At 41.9% G+C, this 19,969-nt stretch overlaps 1 protein-coding gene across 1 annotated transcript in view; it reads right to left on the bottom strand.

The window, feature by feature from the left end:
• Positions 1-19,969, bottom strand: part of LOC135414564 (uncharacterized) — a 131,406-nt gene that overhangs the window by 11,066 nt on the left and 100,371 nt on the right. Inside the window, exons 10-11 of the mRNA XM_064655464.1 lie at positions 17,621-17,732; positions 15,500-15,625 (exon numbers count right to left, since the gene is read on the bottom strand). Of these exons, the coding sequence (XP_064511534.1) occupies positions 15,500-15,625; positions 17,621-17,732 (238 nt within the window). The remainder of the gene's footprint in view (positions 1-15,499; positions 15,626-17,620; positions 17,733-19,969) is intronic.

The raw sequence follows: 19,969 nt of genomic DNA, 5'->3' as shown, positions 1-19,969 counted from the left end.
TCCAGTTTCAGCCTTAGAAACCAAAAGACTAGCAACTAAAAAATTCCTGTTTGGGAACAGTGACTTTACTGAGATTCTTGACTGAGTAGTATGTGTGTTCTCAACTTAAAAGTAACAATTAGAAATAAAAAAATGGTGCATAATACATGGCAAATACACATGCATTATTCACTATGTTGCACCTGTGAGTTCTTGTAGAAAGACTGGCCACCAGAGTGTGCACCAGATAACTTACATTCTGGTAAAAATCTAAGAACGGGCATAAAGCATGCAATATTTATACATAAAAAATTATACTAAGAACTCTTCCCCCCACGCACTAAGGTCTAATAATACTTTAGTGTTTGTCTCCTGGGGAGCAAGAGCATGTCTTAGCATTGCAACATAAATAGTTAAGCACAAGTCATGCAGCTGTAAAAGAGAAAAGGAACATTCTATGTCCTTGAATTCCCAGGCAATGCAGCGTGAGAAATAAAATAAACTTAAAAAAAATAAAAGGGATGCTATTACTTTTCCTCAGATAACCTAAATAATATGTTTCATCTTTTGATATAGGTTTGCTTTTTTTGGTTTTTTGCATCATTACAAAAAGGCCATTTGAGGAATATGTTCTGCATAGTGATGTGATTCAGCAACTTTATCAAAAACAAAAATGCAGGCCCTTTTTTCAGTGCACTAATGAAACACAACTGGCACTAATTTTCAAAGAATTGAGCCTAACTGGAAGCCGGCAATGTACCACGTATGTTGAAGCTCAGTGGTCTTAGATCATAGTATTATTTTTCATGGGTTTTTATATATTGAAGATACGCTGAACGTACCCTGCTGCTAAATCAGGCCAATGATAACAAACATATTACTGTACAAGCTGTTGTGTTACCAAGAATGGCTCAGCAAATACATTTGCCTTTTTATCCAAATTCTAGGTAGCTTCTGTCCATACCAATATGTGAGACCATTGCTTCTGAGTATGTCCCAAGGGCATATCCACAGAAAGGTTACCCAGCAGTTCCACAAAGACAAAGCCCCCTGTCATGATCTTGCCATGTCATAACATTTTTTGCACAAGGGCACTGAATGGTAACGCCACTGCAGAGACATTGCATAATTTTGCATAATGGGTATTCTTTACCCAGGAGTGCTCCAAGTCTGAGAAATGAAATGAGGATCAAAAAGAAGTAGAAAATCCCCCACAGTGACACACAGGGTAGTCAAAAGGATTTAGGAAGCCATAGGGTCTCGGTGCTTCATGGGTATGTTTCCCATCAAAAATATCCTAATAAAGAGATCCTCGTCTATTTAGCCTGATAAAGGAGTCGTGTCTCCAGGCAGGCATGACAAGTGATGAGTGCCTGAGCTGGGATGTGCTGCATGTCCTGGCTTAGGGCAAATGCTGCTTTTTCTCCAAGCAACATGTGGGAGTGACAGACAGCATGTACCACTGCGATTATTCCTGCCTCCAGCCACAAAAGAGCTGCCACTGCAGCTCTGCAGCCGACAGCGACCGCAGCTGGTGAGAAGCGGGTCCCACACCCTCTGCAAACCCATTTGAAGATGAAAAGTGCTGCATAAGCACCCACCCTTATTGTTCCTGGCAGAGCTGCACGGGGATGTTGGCACCCAGGACCTGTGTGCATGGCTAACCACCAACCAGCATGGAGCCTCTACTCTTAGAAGCACCAAGCAATACTCTCCAAATATATTGCCAGTTGCAAAAGGAAGAGTCATTTTGACAACGTTTTTCAGTGACTAAGTGGCCAGGGTGTTGCTGGCATTAAATAGTTGGCAGAATTTTTACCATAAATATTTCTATCAGGCCATTGTATCTCAGCTGTAAAAACTTGTTCCAGGCTGGTATTTGGCAAACAAGACCCAGCAAGATAAACCTTTTTTAAACACATTATGCTATCTGAGCAATCTACAGATATGTAAATCAAGAAGTTTGCAAGTATAGGCCCCACTGACAACTTTGCTGATTCTTCTTTGCTGATGCTATGGGCACTGGGGGAAGTGAGCACTGGCCATCCCAAAGTGCTTGGTTTAGGGCTTTCATTTTACCTCCAGATTCCCAGAATGGTTCAGATAAAAATGCTGGGGAGGCACAGGGCAGAGCAGACAAATTGCAGTCAATGAGGAAACCCAGAGAAGAATTTCCCCAGGTCTTTTCCCCTAGGAAAAAACTCACCTCTTGAGAATGCACATATAGCAAGACACAGATCACCCTTCTACACAAGTGAAGAAGAGCCACTGCTGGAGAGTCCCAGTGTCCTGTCTAGCCATACATACGCCTCCTTTCAGATCTGGAGCTAGCCAACTTTTCCAGGTAAGTGAAAGAAAAATTTCTATCTCAGGGGAAATATCTGTTGTTGCTGCAAAATTAAACCAGTTTCTTGGTCATAATGCCATTAACACTGCACTGGCTACACAGTCCTCTTGTGTTTCAAAAGTTTTCCTGTGGGTTCTACCACATCTGATATATACTTTGGTGCAAAACATGTCAACCGGCCCTTCTGAATGGAGATTTCTGGATGTGCGCAGAATATCCACAGGTTAAATACAACAGCACTGGAAAACTCAGCACTGAACAAATAGTAGCAACTTTTCATATATTAATGCTAAACTATTCAGGATTTATAGTCAGAAGTACTCTTTTCATTGATTTCATTATTAGAAGTCTGTTACATCTATGGGGGTTTTTTTAAATGCTGAATCTCATTTCCAAATGGCCTGAGGGAACAACAGCCACAACAATAAAATTAGGAACCTATTACTGAAGATAAAATTAGAATAACTAAGCTCAACACTATACAGGGAAAATGGAGTGTTAAAATGTATGAGGTAAAATGTTTTCTAACTATCCTAATGTTAAACTTCATTTTGCCCTTGGAATGAGCAAGGGCAGAAATTTGTGACAAGCTACCCCACTATTAAACACAACTGCGGTTTGTGCAAGTTATATACTAAATCAGTATATTTTCTCTGTATAGTTAAGGCTAAAGAGGCTTAATAAGATATTTCTAATTCATTTTTAATTAAAAAGCCTTTTTAAAAAAATACTTTTAACCCTCCCTTCCTTCAGGATTGTGATTCTGGGAAGTCCTGAGAAAATAGATAGTTTACTTTTCAGTCCTGCTTACACAAAAAACTTGGAGGGATATCTCAAGTGAAAAAGATTCTTCAGCAAGCGTGGTAAAGCCACTGCTATCACGTCTATCACCTTGGTGGCAAAAGTAGCAGAAGGTGACAAATACCAATCTGTACTGGGGCAACCACTCAGATACTTTGTAGTGAAATTTTCTGAGGTAGGTAGTACTAATGTTTCAGAGCATACTTCCAAACACACCCTGGGTTGGAGTTAGGCTTCCCTTATAGCTCCTGAACAAGTATCTTCATGAAAGGGACGTGCTCACATTATCTGTGCATAGCGCATACACAGGTTGTGCAGGCTGGGGAATGACAATTCCTTCTCACAATGATGTTGAAAAATGTATTCCCTTTTTTTTTTTAAGGAGCAAAAAAAGAAACTGCATATTCCAAAACCATAACTGCACCGTAATAGCCAACACTGGATAAGAGGGGCGGGGGTAGTCTCCAATATCTTCTTGCATTAGATAACCCCCCCTTCCCCTCCCTCTTGCAGTCTCAAACATGTGGCTGTAATAAACTCTTTAAGGCAACCTTGTCAAGTACATTCACCAAACATTCTGATGAAAGGGAATCATTAAAATAAAAAAAATAGGGTGATGAAAACACTCTGTTTAGAGCATTGCTTCATGTTGGTGAACAGCTCATTTGCTATTCCTGGGTATTAGAATCGAGCTCTGTGCTTTTGCAATAGATATTTTTAAATAAAGGTTAAAGAACATGTTTGTCTAATGTTACATACTTGAAATGTCTGTGGAAACAAACAGGCAGCCGGTTCTTACGGTACTGTCTATAGGTCTTGAAATGAGCAGACAGGCCAAATACACATGGGTTTCCCAAACTGTTCTGCAGCAAAAATCTGCACATATGAGCTGGCTCCTTATCTCCACTTTAATCAAATGAGCTTATTGTTAAAGTTTTACAAAGCAACCCAGCAGCAAGGTGAAAGATGAAGAGATTATTGAATAATAGATAAGAATATTTTTAGTCAGCTCAGATGTATTCGTGTATCTGAGAAAGCACCAGGAAAAAACCCTCGGAAAAGTGCTGGCTGAATTCCAGCAAAAGCAACTCGACTGTCAGGGCCCTGTGAGGGCTGGGGCCTTCCCATAAGAGATGGCAGGGCAGAGCCTAAAACAGAGCTGCTGCAGGGGCACCAGGGAAGCCAAGAGAGTCCCAGACATGGGCACTGGGCAACCCTGTGGGGATGGGGACATGGGCCTACGGGTGGGCCCAGCTTGGGGTGCCCATGGCTGAGCAGGGCTGTGGGCAGCTGGAGAGTGGCCCAGCTGCAGCATCACTGGGACACAGATCAACAGCCCCAGGGGGCTGACATGGGGTCCTAGGCTGTAAGCAGGGTGGGGGGAGCCCCGGCAGGCTTGGCAGGGGCCAAATGGGGGTGCCCTCAGGGCCCTGACACTGTTATGCAGAGGTGCAAAATCAGTACTAAAAAAGTCCTCAGTCTTTCTGGTCCCGGAATTGATGAAGACATTTTTGCTTCCTTTTTACTCATAGCTTTATAAGCCCAACAATCCTGTCCTTAAATTTGCAGCAGTTGGAACTGTAAACCTATTCCCAAGGTTGTTCCTTCCCATCAGGTTTCCCACAACGTAGTCAAATGCAGGAGCAACAAAGAATTGGTAATGATCTGGAAAGGACCTTCCCCACACACAAAAGAAGGAAACTACCAAATTGTCTGATCCCAGCACTGTTCTGCTTCTTACCCTGCATCCTTTATTCAAGTGAGAGTCATTACTTCACTATTATGGTCTGAAGAGGAAAATATTTTTAAAAGATCTTTTCACTACCTGAGCCAGCCCTTTCCCTGTTGCCTTTCCCTTTTAATGAAAATCACAGGGTAGCTGACATCTTTGATCTCACCCCAGATCCTGAGAGCCTCTGAAGAAGTGGAGGTATAATAACATCATTCACTTAAAAGCTAGGGAGATACTGACTGAAACTACACCTACTGAAACAAAAGTACCAGTGAATAATGAAGTGTCACTTGGATATTCAGAACTTTATTCACTCTAAAACATTTCTGAAAGGAACTGGTTCATGTGTCCCTGGAAACACTAACACAAGACTTGCCAGGCTAAATCAGACTTGGCATTTAGTCTGGAATCAAAGTACTTGCACACAGTCCATCCTCCCACAACACTGACTATAGAGCAGAAAAGCCCCTATCTTACCTTGTGTGCAACTGTGAGACTTTATGCAATAGTGGGATAGAAAATCTCTTAAAAGGCAGATGTAAACAGCAAATACTTAGTAGTATGCAGAAGCACAGTCCATCCCGATGTAAAGGTCTGACAGCCCCCAAAATACTGTACTATGAGAAAAGACACAAACTTCTGTATTTTGGGGCAGGGACAGCCATAAACCTGCAGCACCACGGAGCTCAGTGCTGCCTAATTTTACCTTGATTTTCTGATAGGGTATTTTTGGTGAACTTCTTGCTCACCTAGCTAGACTGCTGTAGACAACTGAGTTAGCATGTTCAAAATTAGCTTGGATGTTTGTAAGTTATACCTTGGGTTCTGTAGAGAAAGAGCAGATACAAACTGGGACTTAAGACTGCAGCAGTGCAATTTGGACCTCTGTCCAGAAAAGCATTTCAGCACATATGTAGCTGTAAGGCTCTGAATAGACTTGGCAACTGCTTTAGCTTCCTAATGGTGAAGAACACTGGGAGCTCCCTTCTGGATTGGGAATTATCTCAGAAGGGTTTTATAAAATGCAGTAGAGCCTCAGGAAGCAGGCAGCAACACTATTCAATTTCTCTCCTCTCCACCTGGATGCACTGGAACTAGGATATTTTGGCAGAAAACTCAGATATATTAAAGCAAATGTCAGAGGCCATCAAAGGCCCAGCAAAATCAGTTTTGGGGGTAATGGGCAAGCACAGACAGGGCCCTTGTCCCAAGGCCAGGCAAGCTCAAGTGCCAAGTGACAGAAGTCAGGTTGAATACCAGCAACATGGGACAGGGAGCCACACATCATCTTTCTATGAGGACTTGGGCAGCCTACTGTGCCATTGCAACATGCAGGACCCAGAGAGAGCTGTAAGTAGCACAGCTTAGTAAGAAAATAGTGGTAAATTAATCTGTGTGCAATTCTCTCCTTCTGGTGACAAACCAGTTCAAAAGAAACCCATAACAAGTACCTTCAAAAGAACACCATGTAAGAACCCACCTGTGCACACACAAAAAACACACAGAGACACCAGCATATTTATCCAAAATGATCTCACACAGCATCTCCCTTCAGATCTTGCAGATTACATGAAGGTCATCTACATACAGATCCACTGCTTCTGCAGCTGTTTGGATTCACCATCTGCATCTTCTGCTTTCCAGCTCCCTCAAAGAGAAGTTTCAGAGTGACTGAAATATTGAAAAATCTCCCTGCCTGCAGACAGCAACATTTGGAAATGGCTGTGTCAGCTGATGTTCACTCCCTGTAAGGGCACCATTTGATATTTGAAGCTATGTTTTCATTTCTGGAGAATAATGCACATGCCTCAACTCCCTTCTCAGATGTGTCATCCCACTGCTATTCCTTTCTTCTTTAAGCTACAGCTTGGTATTCTTTTAAGTGAATATGATTACCAATAAAGCAGTCTCCACTTTCTCCCACTCCCACATCTTCTCCCAGATCATCTGTTGTACTGTGCCATCATAAATATTTGTATGGCTACATGGTGAACCAGATCAAAGAACTGATCCAGATGAAAAACACCCTCTGGAAAAAATATGCACTTTTTCCAATATAGTTCCCCACAAGGTCATACAAATGCTTGTGCTGCAATTGTAAGGAGGTTTTGGTAAAGACTAGAATGACTGACTGAGAAAAGGAAGGGGGAACTATCTGTTTTTTTAACAGTTCTGCTGGCCTTCATGTGGTACCATGGTTTGGCATTTGCTTTCACCAGCATCTGTCCCCAGAAAGCAAAAAGAAACCCTGCTTTGGGGAGTAAACAGGCACAGAGCTGCTGAAAATTTCTCCTGAATGCCCAGGGGAAAGTTCTTTGCACAGCTATGTCTAATTCTCACCTGCATTGGAGGCCAAGTCCATAAAGTCCAAGACTGTCCTTATACCCGAAGAAGAGCTTTCTCCTACCACTGACAAGATCAGGAATCCTTTAGACTCAACTTCCAGCACTTCAGAGGCTATTTCTCCTTCTCTCGCTTTCTCTGGATTTAAGGACTGGTGAGACAGAATACTGCATCATTACCTATTTCAGAGCCCTGAGGTGTAAATGGGAGGCAAAAGCCTGGAAGCATTATCATTTGATTGTATTTTATCAAAAAGCCTTCTTAAATAGTTCACCTCCCCATCCAACAGTTTCTAATAAATTTAAGCCTAAAACTAGAGCCAGAAAGTCCTGACATCAATTTCACTTATTTTTGTCTTGTTTTCTTTCTTCTCAATAAAGTGACAGTTCTACTGCTGATATTTTTCAGAATACATGTGATAATCTTCCATGAGACACTTGAAAATTGCAATTAAAGGCAAGCTTGCTGCTGAATAAAGCTGTATAGAATGCAAAAATGTTCTTCCTTTGCTTCCTCCACTTAAATAATAGGAGAGTCAAGAATTACTGTTTTCTCCCCACTGGTTTGCGGTGTGAGATAGCAGGGATACAAAACTAGCTGATGCCATGAGTGGGAGGACTGACTACAAAGAGAACTCTTATTGTTTCCAGTAACTGTACAATTAACTTAAATTGTGGCTATATTTTCATCAGTGGGGTTAACATATTCAGACTAAGGATAGTGTCTAAGTGAACATTACAATTTCCTGAAGAGACTGCAAATCAGCAATCTTCCCTGAAATTGTATACCATCGCTTACCCTTCACTAAACCAAAACACGATGGCTGTATGTTTACCACACATTAGGGGACTTCTTCTGCGCAGTGTCTGTGCCATGGCCAGCCTGGGGATAGAACTCTGACACACGTGCTGATGGACATACTTGGCTTGAGGCAGTTTATCCAGCAAAGATCAGGGGAAAATGTGCATAAAGATAACAGGAAGGGACTGATCCTCATCATCTCTACTATTTGGGTAGCTCTGCTCATTTGGAAGAAAGCCAAAAGGGATGTGGCTATGTACAAGAGAGGCAAGCATTTTTAGACATTAAATGTGTTTGAACTCTAGGGACCTTAGAGAATGTAAAATCTACTGCTGGGCAGAGACTGTGTAAGGAAGTCAGAGGCCTGCTTATAACATATCCTTGGAAAGCTGGCAAGAAGAATTGCCTTTGAATTTTTCCTCCAACTGCAAGTTCCCACACATCATTCTGTCTCTACTTCTGGTTGTAATCGTGTAGCTATTGGAGCTGTGATGGTCTCAGAACACAACCAAGGCAATATTTTTAAGGATAGGTCTTAGTTTTTATTAAATTAAGGTGGGGGAAAACCAGACAGATTTTAAGGCACATGAACTCACCTCCATGTCACTGAAAAGTCAGTGTGCTTAAAAGAGTGCCTGTGCTTTTTCTAGCTATACCTGTATAGTAAAAGATGACATCTCCTTTCAACACCCCTCTACTTGATCTGATGCTCAGCTCTCTCTCTCTCTCTCTCCAGTAAAGCCTCCTCTAAACCCATCTCCATTCTGACAGCACTCGCAGTCTTGTCTGGATGCATTGAGTTTTCATACCCCCATTTCCACCTTTCTTCCCATTTTTCTCACCCTGCCCCACCACCTCTTCAAGGCCTCACTGAGCAGATTCTCTGGATCCCCCACTCTTATTCCACTGAAGCCATTTTGACAAGCCCCTGTCAGGCAGGAGCAGTTCCACAAAACTTTGTCTTCTGCAAGACAAAGCCACCAGAGAGATTTCTGTCCAGCCAGAGCCACTTTCTCTGCCAGGCACTGCCTGATAACTGCATGACAGGCTGTGCTGCTGACTACACTGCTGCAGCCATCAGGAGTAAGAATGACCCTCAGAAATAAAGTTCCCTTCAGCTTTAATCATTTCAGTTATAACGTTCAATCCACTGCCTGGCCATGCAGTTGTCAGGGGGGATGAAGCAGGGATGGCAACGAAAGGCTGAGCACCCCTTCGGGTGGGGTGAGGTCGAGAACCACTTAGGGTGTCTGTGCCCTGAGGAGAACATCAGTGAGTCAGAAAGGAGCTTTCTCAGTAGTGAGGTAGCAGCCAATGTACACCAGGCAGTATTTTTCTCTGCAGTTCATGATAACATAGCATTTTGTGAGCTTTGTCCACAGCTGCTGTGCAGAAAATGCAGGAACATTTTCCAACATTTTTAATGTTGTTGTGTCATAGTGTTCTCCAGTTCTGCATGAGGTCCAAAGGGACAAGAACCTTGTTGAATGAGGGGAAAAGAAAGGCAAAGGAAGGAAAATTGCAAAGTATTTGCCTCAATGGGCTGTCAAGAACTGAAGGGGCAGCCCCCTGCAAACATACACAGGTTAGCAGCACAGTGAGGACCCATCAGACACTGTTTCTGCAACTGAAGTGAAGACTGAGGAAAGTCCCTTCAAACAAGCGTGGCAGGGGGGAGAAGGAAGACTTTCTAGCAATGTTCTGCAGAACAGTGAATCATCCCATATTCAAACTTGGCTAAGGCAAAGAGTGGTGAAGAGTAGAAACACCTTAAGTAGATAGGATGAAAGGAGAATATTGCCGCAGCTTTCTGTCTAGCACAGACCATATAGACATTTGAGCTGCCAGTGAATCAACATGAGTCAGCCTTATTATACCCCAGACCATAACCATGATGTAAACCGAGGTGATGCAGCAGCTGACTCAGATGCACCTTGCACATCCTGGATGAGGCACAGAGCTGGGGACAGTAAACTGTCAGCCATCCCCAAATAAACTCATAAAGCCCGGGCAACAGGCCCAAGGGATTTTGCCCTCTCTAGTTCAAATAGCTAAGACATATCATGCCAACGCGTAATGTGCAATGGCTCACTGCCTTCCTTTAAAAGAGCAAGTGCTCCTTCAGGATTGATTTGTCTCACCAGTGAGGTCACTGACAACAAGTGGAGGTGCTGTAACTATAGCCTGGCTCACTCCACTCAGAGGAGACAGGGGCTGGTCAGAACATATGACGTTCTCTGAGGACCAGCCAAAGGGTAGCCAGGGACATACATAAAGGCTCAAGTCACTAGCAAGAATTGCTTGACAGGACATAAACAGTAATCTAAGAGACTATGCAGTAGACTATGCTGAGCCTTTAAAAGCAACTCTGAGCATGGGTTTCTGTGTGAACCTCATCACAGACATCTGGCAGCAAAGCCACATATGACAGCAAATCACACAGCAGTGTAATACAGAAGACATATTTCAGTGACATCAGTTTCCCCATGCAGTTTCTCACATGGTGATATGAACATGGAAAAAAGGGCCATCTGGCTTAACATCACAGCTGGGATCAGGTCTGTCACCAGAGATTTCCCCTTGAGACTATGTCCCTAAGCTCTTGACCTTCCACTAACTTTTCTGAAGTAGTTTCTCAAAAATATCCCTCATATGCTGCAGCTAATAATTTGCTTTCAGCTCATAAGAAATGCAACTTACATGCCTCTCCCTGTGTCATATGCAATGCTTGTCAGCATGCAAGAAATGCAGGCAGAGCTGTCACAAGAAAATTTAGGACAGCATCCTACTGTGGTGTTTCTTTCTGTCTTTTACACTCTTATTAGGTGCCACCAGGGACCTGCAGGCCCTGTGTCTGGGCAACATCAGCTACTCGCATGCCCTTACACCCTTCATGAAACCACTGCGTGGCTGATGTCCCCCTTGGCCTGGCTGTGGCCATAGCTCTGTATGTCAGTATGTTTCTGTCCCTCCTCACCACAAGTCCCTCTCTTCAGTATGGATCAGACCTAGATAGAGCTAACACTATCATGTTAGTAATAAGATGAGGCTCTCAGATCCCCATGTTAAACCTGGACACAATGAGACCTGTAGTAAACCAGGGCTGAGATGCATCTAACTAAAACTTTCTATGCCTTCAATATAAACATGCAAAACTGCATGGGTCATTTAGACAATCTTTCCACTGTAGTAGAGAAGCACTTCTGGAATACAACTCATCTGAATTAATTTATATATCTGTCTTAGAATGGCATGACTCATGTGTTGCATAGGATTTTTTCCTCACCATTAAATCCATCAATGAATCCCATTCTAGATGTCAAACAAGTAGAGTGTATTTCCTTGCAAATACCTACTTGGATACATTTATATCAGCTTGGAACTGATTTATTACAGTTTCAATTGCATAGTTGGAGTTGATTTTCAAATATAGCAAAACTTCAGTACTAGGTCTCCCGCCTTTACTTTCATGCATACTAAAAAAATTTTATGGGGTTTTTTTAATTGAAATTGTGCAGGCTGGTGAAAAAGTGAGCTACAACATTCTGAGCACTGGAAAAAGTGCTCCTCTTTGTCCTTGGATCACTTTGTGCAGCATAATGAGTTCTTTTTGAATATTATCTCACTGAAAAGTAGTAGGGACTGACAGAGCTGCAATACCAGGGGGATACCTCAGACAGATGTGGACTGTGAACTTCAACGCTTTCTTTGGTATCTGCATTACTGCAGCTAAAGTGGGGGCTGCCTTGTCTTTCACTTTCTCTGCATTTTGCACATTGGGCCAGCCACCTGGAAAGGAACATGGCTTTCAACACCAGCACCATGGCAAGGAAGAAGGAAACAGAGGCATACATTCAACATCACTGTGCAGTCTACTACCAATGCACCGTGGTCCTGATTCTGAGAGATGACAGATGGCTTTTAGGGATAGTCCTGTACCACAGAAGGAACTGCCTGCTTTGTCACTCGCTATGGAAGAACAGGTTAAGTACCATGGGTATCATAGAGAGTTTGACAGTGGTACAGGGTTGTCTAATGTCTCTGCCTAGACATCACCCTTTCAACTTTCACATCATTTACAATTAACAATGTAACAAAGCAAAATACAACAGTCTACACAGTACCACATTTGCAATTCTTACTTAGGAGGCAGAGAAGAATAAAGAAAAAGTTGCAACAGTGTTCTTCTTAATAAATAAAAATTTGGTGGATGTGATCTGGCTTTTACTATGTTGAGCATACCAGATAGCCTCATACCAGAGGCTATCTCGGTTGAACAGTCTTGATCTTTGCTTTGTATTCATGCTGAATGAAATGTGTGCAAATGCATGACAGAGTCAAAGGATGCCTGAAAAGGATTAAAGTTTGAATCACAGAACCACAGAATAATTGAGGTTGGAAAGGACCTCTACAGCTCACCTAGTCCTATACCCTGCTCAGAGAAGGTCCATCGCCAACACCATATCAGGTCACTTGATCAGGTTTGCCTTTGATTTCACAGCACTTTTTTGGGACTAAGGCTTTGGCAGCAATGACGCTTTTGTCAGCTGAAGCCATTCCTACTCCATCTCCAGTCCTGGTTCTCACAAATATTTGTGTAGTCTCCTAAGGAAGTGATTCAGCTGAAATATAATCTGTACCGCCAATATCATAATAACTTTTTTATCCAGAACAGTTCCCCAGTCCAATTTATTTTGCTACTCACAACTGTGCTAGCATAGTGAAGGAAGAGCCAGACAAGGACAAGCAGCCAAGAGGAGGAAAGGAAAGGAGGAGGAAAGAGCAAGGAAAGTGCCTACCAGAGCCAGAGCTGCAGATTAATGAATTCTGTGCCAAGCCCCAACTCAGAGAAGCAAGATCCAATTCCTGTTCAAGTCCCTACAATTTCCTCTTCTGGGGTGGGGCGGGGTATGATAGGTTTTCCTTATTGAATATTTTCACACCCACTGAACTTATTGGGAAAACTTGATCAAATGTATAGGAACCAACTAAAACTGTACATCTGTCAGAAAGAAGCAGCAAGCAGAAAGTTGACCTGAACAGAAGTATAAAAGAAATGAAACTTGCCAATTCAAATAGCCCAGACTGGCTGAGCTACAGAACCTGGGGTGCCTCCACCCAACATCTTGTGGAAAGGCACTTGCTTCAGAATTAGATCAAGCCTGAGCAAAGCTGGAATGAACTAATCTACCTTTGTTCCAGCTTTCCCATCTTCACAGTATTTCCATATTTGTCCAAAAGATTCAAAATGTTATTCAAAATAACTGACAAGAGCAACCACTGATCAAAAACAATCTGAGTAAATTCCAGAGTAGTAGTAGATTGCTACTGATGTGCTGAAAATTAAGGCAACTGATCCTCATCAGTGCTACTGCCAATATGCAAAAAAAAAAAAAAAAAAAAAAAAAACAAACAAACCAACCCAAAAAACCAAAAGATCCGATTCATTCTATCTAGCAGTAGGTATTTAATGCAGACATCTGAGCTGGAAGCCAGATCACAGTAGTCTTTCTGTATAATCCAGGAAGAGTAACAAGCACCCCCTGAAAGTAAATCACACCAACATCTAATTTAGCATTTCTGTATAAGCTCAGTGGAGGTCAAAACGGCCTTACAAGCAATACTCAAACACTTATGCTAATCACCAACCAGTGAGAGGCTAGATGCACTGTCCTGTAACTTTTTAGTCCAATTTCAGTCTCTCATTTCTACTGGGCAGAGTTCAAAATACCATTTGAAAGCCAAATACAGATTAAACTAAAACTTCAGAGGCCAGAGACTATGCTTACTAAAATCAATTCAATACTGAAGCTTGAGTTTATTTTTAAAACTACATAATAGCCCTGATTTGTCCAGATTTAACAAATATAATCACAATATAATACTTCCCTATATATTCAGCAGAATCCAAAGTCCCCTACAAGTCCTAAATATTGCAATTACCCTGACTTTAACAATAGATGTTTCCTTATAAAGATTTCCGGTCCTACCAAATGTAGAAGTAACAACAAGCTCCTGGCTCCTAATCCTAAATCATTTCACCACATGTACCACAGAACAGAAGGTAGTACTGAAAAGCTGCCTTAACAGCAAGGAGTGGCTTCAACTAAAACCCCATACCAAACTTTTACCCTCTGCCTACACTCTATCACCCATTACAGGTTCAAACTGACAGGTGACTTGGAGAGCCACGGCCCACAGATCAAAGATATCCAAGTACACAATAGAGACAATGCATATGTTGTATACACCCTGGCATAAATCAAACTCTGTACTGATGGTATTCCTCACAGTTAATATCAAGAGCACAGCTGCATTCATTTTTAAATAGAATACAGTATTTAAAATTAATATGTTCCCTTCCTAAAGTATTAAGCATAACTTAATTTTCTAGGATTGAGTCTAAGGACAAGATCTGTACAATTAAGAAAAGGGAAAATGTCCTAATTCCACTTCCTGATAAATCCCATCCCACAAATTACTGCTTTATTCAGAAAGCCAAATTCACCCTGCTAATTATAAATTATTCTCTCCCAGTTAGGCAATGGAAATAATAACAAATGACTTAAGTAACTAATCACAGCTAAATAGCACAGCTTGTATTGTGGATACCAAGTATTCCATACCACAAAAATACTCACAGAACATGAACATGGAAAGTGCAGTCTGTCTGCACAAACTCCACAAGCAGTAGTGGTTACGTTCAATCACCAAAATGTAGACAATTTAAAAAAAAATATTTGGGACTAATCTGAAAGGCAGTTAATATGTCATCACTCAGAAACTTTCAGTTCCAATGTGTTACTTCATTTTAAAGATGTTATATGCTACTAAAGGATTTTACAAGTGGGTAGTTAAAGAGAGCTCAGCAAGACCTGCAAGTAGAATATTTCTGTTTGATTACTCTAAATGCATGCAAAGTAAAAAAACAGAGTGAAAGTTGATTATACTAGTTTTAAACATGTCCCTGACTGTCATGTACAGTCTGCACAGTGACTTTTAAGTGCTACATGATTATTAGGTAGAAACAAGCTAATCTTTGGTGCATTTTAGCTTGGAGCTTTCAACAGCATAATATATTTTCATGCTACCAGTCCTGAATACAAAGAAAAATTCAATAAAAACTCCAATTAGGACCACTCCTGGATATGAATATGCTCAACGTGGTTTTGCACTTTGAAATCCAAGTGTTAGCATATTTATCTTAGAAATTAGAAGATTCTGGCAGCTAACTAGGGAGACTACAGCAGGGCAGCAACAAATGGAAGGCACCTTTGGTTTTACTCACTAGCTACCAGATTATTTGCAATAGATCATGGATAAATGGACAGGAGAAGGATACCAAACCTCTTCCTTTGCAGTGCAGTATTAAAAATATCCCTGTGTGCTTATAAGCAGGACTACAAATACCATATAAGAGCAGGAATTAAGAGGGAGGACGAAAGATTAGTTGCCCCTTCTGGTAAGGAGAAACGGCCAGCAGTTCAGACACTCACCTCTAGTTTGGGACACTTGACTCCAATTTCTCGCCATGTCGGGAGACCTACTGATTGTCTCTGTGCCTTCTCCTGTGAAATGCAAGAGCAGAATATCACTACTTCATGACCATGGCATAAGGAAGCCTGGAGAGGGGGAGAGTGAAAGATATGTTGAGATGCTATGAGTATAGCTGCACGTTAGCAGAGAAGATTTAACAGCCAGTTGCCTTAAGATGCAATAGTACTGCTCCACTGCTTTCCTTCTCCCTCCTCCTTGTCTGTATCCCCATTCCCAAACAGACAGCCTCAGCTCCTCTCTTGTGTAACTTTAGGTGCTCTATCTGTACAATAAAGCCAATTCAACTTACTAAGCAGTAAATAAACTATGCTTTGTTTTTGTTTGGGGATTATTTTAGTGCTGCCAAGTTGAATAGAGTCACTGTAGAGTTAGATGAGTCCTAGAGACAGTGGAGAGGACAGCCAGAACTACACAGCCTGAAGAGGAAGGAACAGAGCAGGGGAGTGCAGTAGGATCTCCCCTCTTTAGCATCAGTAATTCACTGGACTGGGAGCTATAGCATGTAACTGATGGACACCTTAGGTAGCAGTGCACAGGTACAGAGAAAAGGAGCAGGAGTGGTGATCAAGGCCTGATCCAGCACAGCCACCAGAGCTCCAAGAGACTCCAACAGATTGACAAAGAGCTCACAAACATAATAGAGCTGGAGCTTGATATCATTCTTTTTTTAAAAGGACTGAAACTGTAGCAGCTCAAAAATATAGGCAATTTACTGCCAGCTAAAAATACCCTCTTTCCCTTACCACAGAAGTTATTAAGCCTTGGTTTCAACTGACTGCACAGAGTTACCCAACTAGATTTGACACTGTCAGTTTGCTTGCAAATAATGCCATTTTCCTAACCTATTTTGCTTTCAAAACATGCTTCAAGGACAGCTTTTATATTGAATAAGGGGGTACAAGGAGCCCATCTTCAGGAAGACAAAGCTTTGCATCTGTGCAGTAGAACATAGTAAAGACATTATTTGTTGGCTGTATGGCCTTGATGATGCCCTTGAACCCAGTAGGGCCCAACAGAATATCCAACAGAATATCCAGGGGCACATTAAGAATTGTAGTTAGCTGTGGAACAGTGTTCCAGCAAATTATAACCACTGTTTTATAACAAATGCATAGCAATTGCATGACCTGGTGTGCTCATCCCCCTTCCAGAATGGCAGGGTAATAACACATACTGCTGTTCCATCCTGAGAGACCTCAAGCCTTGAGCTACGAGTTCATCAAAGGGGTTTTACAAGGCTCCAAAACTTTGCCCACTGATTTTATTAAAAAGGCCTTCAGTTCTTTTATACCTTGTGTAGTGGGTTGACCTTGGCTGGTCAAACCCAATACATTCCACTCCTCGCCTCTGTGAATCACATATTTAAGAGAAGACACAACACATGTTTCTCAGGAGGTCAGATAACACATGTTTACTGGTAAACTTTAGAAAATAAGGGAACTTGGGAAAAGTTTAAAGGGCAACATTCAACTAAATATTCCACAAAGCATTGACTTAGCACATGCTAGCACATACAACTTAGCAAAATCCAACCCATATACCTTTAAGATACCCAAATATCAAGAAAGGAGATTAGGAAAAGAAGAAAAAATAAAGAAAGAGTGAGAAAAAGAGAGAATTATAGCTACCACCCATAGATCCAGCATAGATCCAGCTACCAGGAACTCATCAGATGGCAGGGCCACAACCACACAATGGCCACATGGTGTTGGTTTTATCTGGTCTGGTCCCCTGTAGCCACCACCCGCCAGGCAGGACTTCTGACCCACTGGCCACTCTGGGCTCTGGGACGGGGTGTGGAGCAGTGCTCACGGTGTGCCAGTGATGGACAGCTGCTCCAGGGCTGCCCAAGGAGGCTCCAAGGGGCTGAGTTGGGGCAGGACACCACTTCACCTTCATAAAATTTGACCTGTCCCTTCCCCCCCACATACACACTTGAATTGGTCCAAGCCAGTAATTAATATAATAATTCAGAATCTCACAGATTCTACCACAGTGAAACCTAAGGCTGCCTCCCTTTGATGCACAGAGGCTTTCTAAACTTGAAGCATATCATGTACCTTGCTGGGGGACTCAGGAGTATTTTCCTGATTACCACTGAGTCCGTCCATAAGAGGGCAGTGAAATACATCTACAACAAATCCATGGTCCCCCTGAGTCTTGGGATGGGACCTGGGTAAATATAATTAAGAGCATGCTCAGAAACATGCAGAAAACAGCAAGAACCAGCATGAGGCTGTTGGTACCACCCCTGCCCACCTTCCACTTGCCAGCCTGTGTGACTAAGCCTTCATTTAAAGCAGGACTTTGGGAACCACTGCCAGCACACATTTGAAGAACAACCTGTGCTCATGACTCTGGCTCTGTGGCCAGGTGTCCTAATTCCCTTGCTACAGGCCCCTATGGGCTGACATAAATTACATTATTAATGCCTGGCTATAGCTGTTGGAAGCTTTAAACCTGTATACTTTACCTTTCATGGTATCTTCCCTGCAGTATTTATCCACAGCTGTGGTGGTGAATTACACTGCGTGAAAGTGGCAATCAGATCATAAAACCTGTAAATATCCCTACCTAGGGTGATTAACAGAGGAAGAGAATTAAAATTGGTCAAATCTGCTATCTACATTTTTCCAGATGCTCAGAAAGAATGGTGACTACCTTTTGTTTTCTCATTTTCAAAAGATAAATAGGAATATCATCTGTCAAGCTTCAAGAGTAGATCAACCAGCCTTTTGTTCTCAGGAGAATTCCGAAATTCAAAGAGCAGAGAGCACACCAAGCAGAATGTGCTGCAAAGCTCCCAGCATACTAGAACTGCAATAAATAAAAGATCATAACAACAAAGCTGTCTTGCATGTAAATAACAGCTCACCTTCATGTTTAAATTTAGTAAGCAATATTTCCCACTGTACATCAGTTTTGATTCACCTATGATAAGGCCAAATAATGAAGTGTTGTTCTGATGATCTTAATGGAGCAAGGAATGGAATGTGAAAACTAGGTAAGGGCAATTTAGGAGACAGAAAGAAATAAAAATATACTCCTGGGAAATTAAAACAACAGAAGGTAAGTGTCTTCAAGACAGTTCATAAAATACTTGAGGCAGTTTATTAGTTATTTAAAAATTTATATAGAAAGGATAACCGGTATCACCCAATTTTAGGCACTTCCCAAGCAAGCAATTCTCATGATATCCAGCAGAGGAGGAGAGGTTCCTTTGCTGGCGGATCAGGACTCCCTTAACTCAGGTGTTTTCAGTTGCCTTGTCCACGGGTCTCACTCTCTGCTACCTACAGAGGAAGCCTAGGCAGCCTGGCTGGCTGATGTGGTGGCTGAGGCCACAGGATTCAACAGCTGGGTGACCTAAGACATCATGAATGCCTGTGCTAAGTATCTAATGCTGGCAAAACGTCTTCTCTCCCTTGTCTGATACTACATTAATCTGACAGTCTTTATATTATTCATACATTATTTCCCAAATAAAAGGTCTTGAAATTAATTGAGCTGATTTTGTTTGTGGTTTTTGTTTGTTTGTTTTTTGAAGATCAATGTAACCAAAACATACCCAGTGCAGAAAACAATCTAGTTATATGAAAGGCAGGATGAAATAAATCTGTAAAAGGCAGTTACATTTTCCTCTGACATAGTAGCCTACAGGATCTTAGGCAGCTAAGAAACTTCAGACACTTTTGCAGAGAAAAGAAGACAAAATGTGAAATCTTTTCTCTTTTATTTTTATTATCTAGATAATTTCTAGATGTGTTTAACTCGTTATTTTTCAGAAACTTTTCATTTGGTTATAGAGCTTCTTACAGAAATTCCATCTTCTGCCCCAAAGCTTTGGTTTGGTTGTTTTATCTAGGACAAGCTAGTTTTATTCTATTGAAGCTGGCTGGTCTGGAGTGTCCTAAGTTGCCGGCTCCACTGGGGCTGAAGTCAGCACTCTAACACGTCTCCCAGACCATCACAAATGTCACTATCTAAAACCTCAAAGCACATTCCTCTAATCCTTGGAAATAAATGGAACCAACTGCATAGAATAATGTTCAGTTTTGTAGCTCAAACTGTCACACACAGTTAGAAAAAAAAAATGCTGCCACCAAATGCCTCCAAATAAATGCAGCCAAAAGGGAAAGAGGAGAAAACTGGAGAGGTCAAAAGGGCCACAGTGGAAAGCACATTGCACAGGAGCAGTAACAGTACAATGTCCCTCCCTTCCCTCCTGCTTTACAGCTGAGTTAGGTTACTCTTTTAACCTATACAGACTTACTTTCTAGAGTTCTGTACTCCTGCTCACTGGTGGGAATACCAAAATGCAGCAAAACAAAAACAGATGCTCAGGTAATGGCCTAAGCAGGCAGACATGAAGAGGCACTAGGGTTTCTACGCTCTTTAGAGCAGGGACA

The sequence above is a fragment of the Pseudopipra pipra genome, chromosome 5 (genome assembly GCF_036250125.1).
Source record: "Pseudopipra pipra isolate bDixPip1 chromosome 5, bDixPip1.hap1, whole genome shotgun sequence".
NCBI classification, from domain to species: domain Eukaryota; kingdom Metazoa; phylum Chordata; class Aves; order Passeriformes; family Pipridae; genus Pseudopipra; species Pseudopipra pipra.
This window is presented reverse-complemented; position numbering and strand designations above follow the sequence as displayed.